General features: G+C 36.5%; 1 protein-coding gene across 1 annotated transcript; it reads left to right on the forward strand.

Annotated features, from left to right (window-relative positions):
• The first annotated feature begins 1363 nt into the window (after window positions 1–1363).
• Window positions 1364–5275, forward strand: dlt (codanin-1 like protein dlt). The gene has a single exon (XM_090375621.1). It carries the CDS (start codon window positions 1364–1366, stop codon window positions 5273–5275), a length of 3912 nt encoding a protein of 1303 aa, XP_090231747.1.
• Window positions 5276–9601: the final 4326 nt, after the last annotated feature.

Genomic DNA, 9601 nt, shown 5'->3' on the forward strand with positions numbered 1-9601 from the left:
CATTCTACCAGTCTGATGGCCGTTCCTGTGTGTGGTGAACGCCAAGTGAAAAGTTCCTTCCTGATTGTACACTCCCAGCAAAGAAGTTTGCTGGGGGTAGTGTCATGGTATGGGTCTCCTTTCATGGTTTGACTTGAGTCCATTAGTCCTTATTGACAAAACCATGAACGCTGTGCAATACCAGGACAATTATGCACTTCCAACATTATGACAATACTTCGGGGAAGACCCGTAGCTGTATCAGAAGACAACGCGCCATACCATACTGCTCGGGTCGTAACAGAGTGGTTTGGGTGTAGAAAATTTGGATTGGCCAGCCCAGAGTGCTGATCTGAACTCTATTAAGCATCTTTTGGATGTATTGGATCGTCGGGTACGTGTATATCAAGATTGCTCAAAGAACAAGCCGAACTGGTGGCTGCGTTAAAGTCCGAGTGGAGGAACATATCACCTGACATTTATAAAAAGCTGGTTGAGAGTATGCCGCGAAAATTGAAGGCTGTCATAAAAGCAAAAGGTTTCAGAACAAAATATTAGCATTAGTTGAGGCATATGATGCAAGAAATCAAGCTTATACAGCATCAGCCAACCCCCCCACCCCCCATCCAGTCACTCCAAATGTTTGTCTAGTTCAGCCTTAAATATTAACTGAACAATATTGAATGACATTAAATGACAGAATAAAAACTTTTTTTTTTTTTTTTTTTTTTGTCTAAAGGCATGTGTCCGGATATTAATGGTGGAGCAGTGTACATACTTTATATATTTTAGTTAGCAATTTACATTATACACACATAATTTGATTTTGTTTTATTATGGGTTCGATTTTGTGGTGCTGACTAACAGTTTCGAGCAGTTATCGCAACGAGTCTGCCTAGCATCGTATAATATACATTTGTTTCAGTTTATCTAGTGGTTCACAATAAACTAATATTGTCATTTGCTTTTAAAAAAAAAACAATAATAAAATAAATGAAATGTCTGGTTGCAAATTTATTAAGTTTGGTGGAGTTATTCAGCTCGTTTCGAATAAACTGAAGCCAGCACGTTAGAATTCTAAATAACTGAAATGTCGCGTGAATAGTTTTTAACATAACCGTTCTCAGGACTGCTTCTACTTTTCACAACGGCGTCATTAGCTTAGAGTTTGAAGATTATAATAGCGCTGATGAAGAAATGAGTTTATCAGCATGAATCGATTCGTTCCATATTTTATTTGCATTTTAAAGCAGCAGCTACATAAACCAAGATTTCATTCTTTCATAGTACTGAACGTTTTAGATTTCAGTTGTAAAATTGAAAAAAAAAAATTTTGAAATAAATGCACATTGTTCACAGCAGGTGGCAGCTTAATCAGTAAGTTATGGCGGCAGTATTACAATGTGTGCTAAACGGTGAAGTACCATCTTTGGAAGTTATACGTTGGTTGCATGGTGTAAATAATTCATTGTCGTCACACGCTAGTTTCCAAGATTCTGAAAAGGTGAGACTAGAATTCATTCCTTATTTTCTTAACTACGTTCGAGAACACTGTGCGTGGATTTTGCAGAATGGTTATCGCAACGCTCAGTCACCATCTAAACTGCCATGTGAGTTCCAAAAAACGAAGATGGCAGTTCATGATGAACAGAATAAGAAATCATTTAAACGTTGTAAGAATTCTTCTAGGTCGCTAATATTTTCCTCCGATCATAAATGCAAACGGGATGTAGTGCTGTCGTCTAGCTTTGAAACATCGTCCCTGTCTGACAACTCTGTTAAAGATTCTTCCACAGAAAATGAAAAGCTTCATAACTCGTTTTCCAATAAAAAGTTTCATCTGCCTCATAAAAATGACCGGAGGAAATATAAAGACAATTCAAGAGACATTCTGAATAGTTCTCCAGATTCCTTCGAGTCACTACAGAAATCTCATAATCCAGATAGTGCTGCGCAGTTATCAAATGGTATTGACACACTACCGTATAGTGGAGATAGTAACGAAGATGACAAAAATTCACGGCGCATTAGGAATAGACGTAATATTAGGAGTTCCAAAAATATTACAGATTCTAAATGTCCCCCCAGGCAAACCGTGAAAAAACCACCAGATATAAGTGACTTCGAAGCCTTTCCCCCAGTAACGGCCAGTGACCGATCAGCAAAAGTGCCACCACGACGGATCAATCCAACTCCTATAAAAAAATGTACGTCCAATGACACCTCTTCAAACAACCCAAAACCGCAGGAAAATCCATTTGGCACACCTCCACTTAAAGCATGGAATAATGTTTTCCAGTCAACTCCAGTCCAAGATGTGAAGGATATAAGTTTTCAAGAGGAACGGGAACTGTTAAAAAAGACTCGGATTGATATGCTTAATCTTTCACCCATTCAAGAAACTCAAAATTTATCCAGACTGTCTGCGTCACGTTCATTGGCCAAAGACATGTCATCCAGTACAAACACCCAGCCTAGTCAAATGAATTCAGAAACATCAAAAGCTCCTTTAACACAAAATGTTGAACAAGTCATATTTAAAGAATATATTTCTCCAGAAATCAGTAAAGTCACTAACAGAATAACCCTAGATATTTTTATTATGATTTACTCTGAATTTATAGATGCTGGTTTAGTGCCTAATGTTACAACAGAGTTGTACTTTTTATTTCAATTGCTGACATCAAATGTAAAACTATCGTGCACAAGCGAATTAACAAATAATGAACTGGATGCAAATTTTTTTGGTTCTGTCCATAACTGTATTTACTTCTCATTAGGTGTTCTTTGCAGGCAGAAAAATCTTCTTTCTCTATTCGACCGTACAACTTTAAAACTAGTGAACGGCCTGCCATATATTCAAAAGTTTCCAAATGAATTGATCACTGTGCTTGATGCCATCAGCGAGGATTTCGTTATTAGTCCTAAACGAAGGTCTTCATCTATTCAGGGTGTATCTTTTCAGGCAGAAACAGATAACAGGAAAAATTTCCCAAGTGATAACTCTTTTCATGTATTTCGAAAACAAAGGGATTTATTCTATGAGTTATTGAGAGATTGGCAGCAAGATCACCTGATGCCTGGCTGTACCTCACATGGAACTTTTAACAACAGAGTGAGGAACATAGTTGGCCTAGGCCAAGATCCAGCAAACTATGCACATCTTGCTCGGTTGATACAATCACAGTTGATTACAACTTGCTGTGGAAGACTGGAATTAGATGACAGTAAAACTGAAGGGCAGCTGGCCATACTGAAACGTTCTTTTCCGGAAAAATTTGAAAAACTTCAAGAGCGGTTTCTAGCACCATCTCGAATAGGAGGACCAAATCCTCCTCCTTCATTTCCAGGACCACAAGGATTTTTTCATGATTTTCTTAAAACTGCAGGATCCGCAGCCCTTAATCAGCATTTAATAGATAATTTTGCAATAAAAATCTTAGAGGTGAATAACATAGAGCTTTCTTTTGATTCAGAGGCACTTGTTATCGATGAATCGTTACAAGAAGAGTTTCTGTCTGCTTTACAGACTTTACGATTGTTAGGAAAATTTCTTGGTTTCATTACATTCTATCCATACTTCACCTCAGAATCAGTCCCTGGGGATATACTAACTAGTCAGCAGCTACTTCGGAACCGTGTACCTCTCCCACTAGACATATATGGTATTTTAAAAGAAGCAATAGCAAAATGTAGGTTAATTTTGACTGTACCTTGGATTGTTGAATATTTAAGCATGATGGATCCTGTTGTTCCCTTTTTGGATACCTATCAAAGCCTTTTTAAGGTTTTATTGAAAATCTATAGAGCAAAATTTAGTAAAATAAGAACTTTCAATCAAAATTTTCTGAAAATGATCTTAGGTTGGTTGTTCGAAACTCCAAACTTTCAACAGTCATTATTTTTGGCAAATCTTGTAAAAGTTATTGAAATCAATACAGAAGAAACCGAAACAACCTCAGAATCTGCATTAACCCTTGACATGTTACCTCTTGTGAACCACCATATAGTCTATCTCTGTTGCCCTTATATGAGTGAAATAAGACTTGTATTAGAAAATTATCTGGCAGGAATACGTAGCAGAGGAAAAGAAATTCGCAAAATTACACCTATTCCAGCTGAGAACACAAAATCTCCGTGTATGGCTGCAAAACAACTTGAACTTCAGCTAGAAGAAAATTTCTTTCATCTCCATCCGTCTTCTATGAAGAGGACTGTTGAGTTTGTATCTGACCGGATTGCTTCCAGAACAATTGGTCAGATTAGGAACACACTTATTCCTGCCACTAAAGCCACAGCTCTTGAGAGTATCAAACACACAGCACTTGAATTAAAATGCAAGTATAGTGTTAATGACTGTTTAGAAAAACTAGCTCCAACCATTATTGATAAAGCTGTAGAACTATGCAATGTGATAAAAACAGAAACGGAACAGTTTGTTGAAAAATTCTGCCGTCAAGAAATTGAAAAAGTTCTTCCACTTTTGCTTTCAGAGGAGACAAATTGCCAAGTTTTAGCAATGTGTAAGCATATAGCCAGCAGAATGGCTAGCGACAAGGTACTGCAATGGACTAAAGCTTCTGTAACTGTAGACTACACTCAAAGTGACCTTAAAACTGAGTCAGAAAGGCTTATTAAACATAAAGATTGTAATTCTTTTTTAGCAATACAGAAAAGTGGAAATGATAATAGGAATGGGAGAAAATCTGTTGTGGACATTATTATTTTATTGCGATATTTTATTTTAAAGGCACAAAGAAAAGAGATCGGTTCAGCTACTGATATCGTAGAGTTATTGCAGTCTGTTTCAGTGTGTTTAGAAATGAGGTCCGAATTAACAGCTACAAATTCCAAAACAATTGGCAGCCTTTCTGCTGATTTGGCCATAATGATTATTATCCATGAGCCTGACATCTGTTCCGAGGAAGTTTTAAATGCATTTATGCAGCTTTGGACAAGTGACAGTCAGAGTTCATGCATACAAAATATTATTTCGTCTCGTAATATTCAGCTCATGTCATTAAGTAGCAACTCAAAAAGTAGCTGGTTAAAGTTAGAAATGCTGGTAAGTAAGCTGCTTGAGTTGGGCGTGTTAATACCACAGAACTTGGAAAGTAATGTGATGGTTATCGTAAAGCAAGACTGGTCAGAAGATGTTTTGAACCAATTTTCAAAGTGTTTACAAGAAATACTGGATGTTTATAGGAAAATTAAACCGTCACAGTACGATGTAGACTTTTTAGGGATTATGGAATGGCTAACTTGGATTTGTCAGCCAGTAGATCTTATTGAATGAGCATAATGTAAAGATAATTGATGCTATCATTAACAATGTATTTTTTAGTAAACTAAATTGGCTTGTACAGATTTTTAATAAAGACGTCATTTTTTATATATAGATATATTTTTAAGTGTTATACTGGCTGTCAACTAGTACTGTTAAATAAATATCTCTTTTTAAGATGACTGATTCCTTTTTTTCTGTGTATGTATTGTAGAGAAAGTAATTCGATATCTGCTGCAGGATTAAAAAATATATTCATGGTCTAGAAGACTGCTGATATTATAAAAGAAGTGAAGCTGTCTTAGTACACTTAAAAAAAGATACTATGTTGTATTGATGCCACATAGGAAACAATGTTTATTTGTCTAAAATGACACTCGAGAGCAGTGGTTCCCAAACTGTATGCCAAGCACCCTGATGTGCCATTGAGTTCATGCTTTAGTGTGTTTAATGAATACAGTATTTACCTGCAGATGTGACAAGGGTTTGGGAATCACTGCTTTAGAGACTTATTTTCCGACAATAAAGAAAACACTTTTTATTAATCTAGTTTTTTTTTTTTTTTTTGGTCGAGAATTCACTTTATCATCCAAATGTCCAACTCCCAAAAAGATTTGAGTGAAAGACAGGTTTATAAAGATCAAACTTTTTTTTTCCTTCCTAATTTAGACAGTTTCCATTATTAACTGTTTCTGCTAAACAGTTAATAATGGTATTATTAACTGTTTAGCAGAAATGCAAATTTAAATCTAAAAGTGGGTGCACTTTGGCATATTGCCTTCATTTTTTTTTTTTGGGTGGGAGTAAGAAATGCTTAAAAGGTGCAATTTAAAATTTTATTCTTAATTCTGACACTACATTGGATAATGTGAACAAATATCTTTAGTAATAGTTTTGTTTTCAAAAAAAAAAAAATCTTGACTCTCCTGATGCTTGTTTAGCAGAAACATGGCACCATAAAGAATTTTTTTTACCACTATTTTTCAATAAAAAAAAAAAATGAATATCATACTTGAGGAATAGTAACATTTTGCTATTCAGGCAAGGTTACTTGTTTTTCAAAACTCTTAGCCTGGAGAAAATACAGACTAAACTTTTCTTTTTTTTGTAGTTAAAAGCATACGTAGATTTCATTCTTTACTACTTCATGCTGTTCTACTTGGACATGCAATAAATTGCAAAGTAGTGGGGTGCTCTTACAACATTATGACTCCAAGAGCTGTTAACTGTTTGCAAAACTGGGACCATGAGAAAGTAATGGTTACCACCAAACAGTTGTACAGAGAATGTTAGAATTAACTTTAATCAATTGGAAATTTACTGGGTGGGGGGGAATACTGTAATAAACAATGATGGGATATGTTTGAGTTACAAAAAAGAGAGTACTTGGTAAATAAACAAATTCTGACATAATAGAAATATTAAAAATGCTATCTAGTATATCATTCTGATATATTAGCTGCAGAATTTGAAAATGGTAAATACACAAACAGGAAGACAGACCATTACAGTAGGGAAGGAGAAGCTTCACATTGATCCGATGAGAACTGTAAAGAAATGGGGAAGCCTGAGAGAGGTTTTGGGGGCACCACCCCAGATGTGGGAACAATATTCCATGGCAGAGCGGATTTGCGATTTATACAGAGTGAGCAGCTGTTTGGAAGAAAAGTAACGCCGAAAGCGAAAGAGAAAACCAAGTTTTTTAGATGCAGAGGAAGCAATATTTGTAATGTGCTTGTACCAAGAGAGATTAGAAGTCAGGGTAATCCCCAAAAGAGATATATCATTTTGCCTAGAAATCGGAGTGTCACTAAAGATAAGCATAGGAGCAGAAGAATCCTTTTTGCGAGATATAAGACAAGACTGAGTTTTAGAAGGGTTGAAATCAACTAAGTTGTCGTTGCCCCACTGGAGAATTACCTGAAGATCGGCATTTAAGGAATTGGTAGCAGATTTTCGAGAAGTTGAAGCTGATTGAGCAGGACAAGGTTTCTCAAAATGGAAAGTGGAATGCAATGTGCTATGATCGGCAAAACTATGGATAGGATTTCCAGTCAATGGAAGAAGGTCATTAATATACAAGAGGAAAAGAGTGGGGGAAAGAACTGAACCTTGGGGGACACCGGCATTAGTGGAGAAGTTAGAAGACAGAGAGCCATCTACCATCATCAGAGAGAAAACTGGATAACCAATTACTAAAAACAGTTGGCAAACCATAAGATGGAAGCTTTTTTAGAAGACCTTTATGCCAAACACGATCAAAAGCCTTTGAGATGTCAAGAGCAACTACTTGTGTTTCGCCAAACCTTTTCATTGAATTAGTCCATAAATGGGTAACATAAGCCAGAATATCACCAGTGGATCGACACTGACGGAATCCATACTGGCGATCGTTGATCAGACAGAATGTTTCTAGGTAGTTTAAGAGTTGGCGGTTAATTGATTTCTCCATTACTTTAGAAAGAGTAGAAGTAATTGCAATGGGATGATAATTGGATGGGGGGGGGATTTGTCACCCTTTTTAGGAACTGGCTGGATATGAGCAAATTTCCAAGCAGAAGGAAAAACACCTTTGGAATAAGAAAGTGAAAAAAGGTGGCAAAGAATAGGAGTAAGTTCAGGAGCACAGGTTTTGAGAACAAGTGGAGAAATACCATCAGGGCCTGGATCTTTCTTAGCATCAAGATTCATCAAAATCCTTCTGTTATCCTTTTGACGGAAGACCACAGGAGGCATTGAATGGAGCGTGTTGGGAATGGTGGGAGGTGTTTTACCAAGATCATTAATACATGAGCTGGAAGAAAAATGGGATGCTAGCAGGTCAGCTTTATCCTTGGCTGAAGTGACAACAGAACCATCTGGTTTGGACAGAGGTGGGCAAAAGTGATAATGGCATTATATCTTGCTTTCATCCTCCATTATTCTTAATGAAATTATGGTCTGTATTTGTAAACAATGAAAATAACCCTCTGAACTCGCAGAAGTGGATGCATGGCACTGAAGATGGAAACTGTTAACCATTTTCATGCAGAAAGTTTTAACAAGCCTTTTTTAAAGGATTTTTTAAATTCATTTGAAAAATGATGCACTGTATTAGAACTAACACATTTTACTTCCTGAATTAAAATGTTTTAACTCAAGAAGTTAAAAAAAAAAGAAAAAACTTATTTACTTGATTGGCATTTATTTAATAAATCTATATTTTTCATGAAAAGGAGTACTATTTCAAATAGCAGCATCATGTTATGCAGTGTGTGCGTAATTCAGTGTGAGAATGGACAAGATCAAAGAATTAAGTTACTCTGAATTGTAATTGCCACATGTAGATGTCACTTCTGAAGGGGTTTTCACATATAACATAGTATTGTGTATCAAAGATTGGTGCAATAACCAAAAAATCCCGCTGACAATCCTGCATCAGAAACAGCTCTTTAATGCAAGGCCAATGAAGGTTGAAAAGACTTGTGCAGGGAAACAGAAAGGCTAAAATCAGTCATATAATAACCCAGTACCAAGTGGTAACAAAAGGGCACTTCAAAATGTACAACTCTGCTACCCTGTCACAGATGGATTAACACAGCTGACAACCAAATCAGGTTCCACATCACATCACCAAAAAAATATGAAGGTATAATTACAGTGGGCTCAGGCATACCAGCACTGTATAACAGAGGACTGAAAAAGTATTGCCTGATTTGATAAATCCTCTTCCCACTATTTCATGCTAATGAGAGAACCTGAATATGATAGAAAAGAACGAGAAAATAGGCCCTGTTCTGCCAATTGTCGACAATGTAGGATGGTGGTGGTAGAATGGTATGGGGATACTTTTGTGGAGTATATTGAATGCCTTGATACCAATGGAGAAACATATGGATGTCACAGGCTATCTGGCAGTTTCCAACCAGACACATCCCTTCATGGCTGCAGTATATTTATCTGTAAATAGGTTCTTCCAACAGGATAATCGCAATATCACAAACCCACAACTATGCAGAACGGAAAGTGAGTGAATTCCGTCTACTGTTGTGGCCTCTCCTGAACTTAATTGAGTTGAGCTGCTGCGAGATGAGGTGGAATGACTCTTCACAGCAGATCTGCAACCATCCAATTCGTAATGACTGGGAAGAAATTGAGTCAATGTAGATCAGCATTGCTGTGGCACTTTTTTCAGATTTTTTTGTCCATGCCATGACAAATAGAGGACGTTCTAGTGCTAAAGGGAAGACCTACCCACTATTAGGTAGGTTAACTAATAAAGTGACCACTTAGTATTTTATGTTAGTTTTGTGTATTTTAATATGAAATTAAGTTTCTAGATGTGCTAAAACTGAAGGT

This window comes from Mastigoproctus giganteus, chromosome 6 (genome assembly GCF_048544385.1).
Source record: "Mastigoproctus giganteus isolate SK-2022 chromosome 6, ASM4854438v1, whole genome shotgun sequence".
NCBI lineage: Eukaryota > Metazoa > Arthropoda > Arachnida > Uropygi > Thelyphonidae > Mastigoproctus > Mastigoproctus giganteus.

Bases quoted from the DNA above. Each gene is read 5' to 3' on its own strand.
- dlt (XM_090375621.1), top strand. From the start codon at position 1,364: ATGGCGGCAGTATTACAATGTGTGCTAAACGGTGAAGTACCATCTTTG.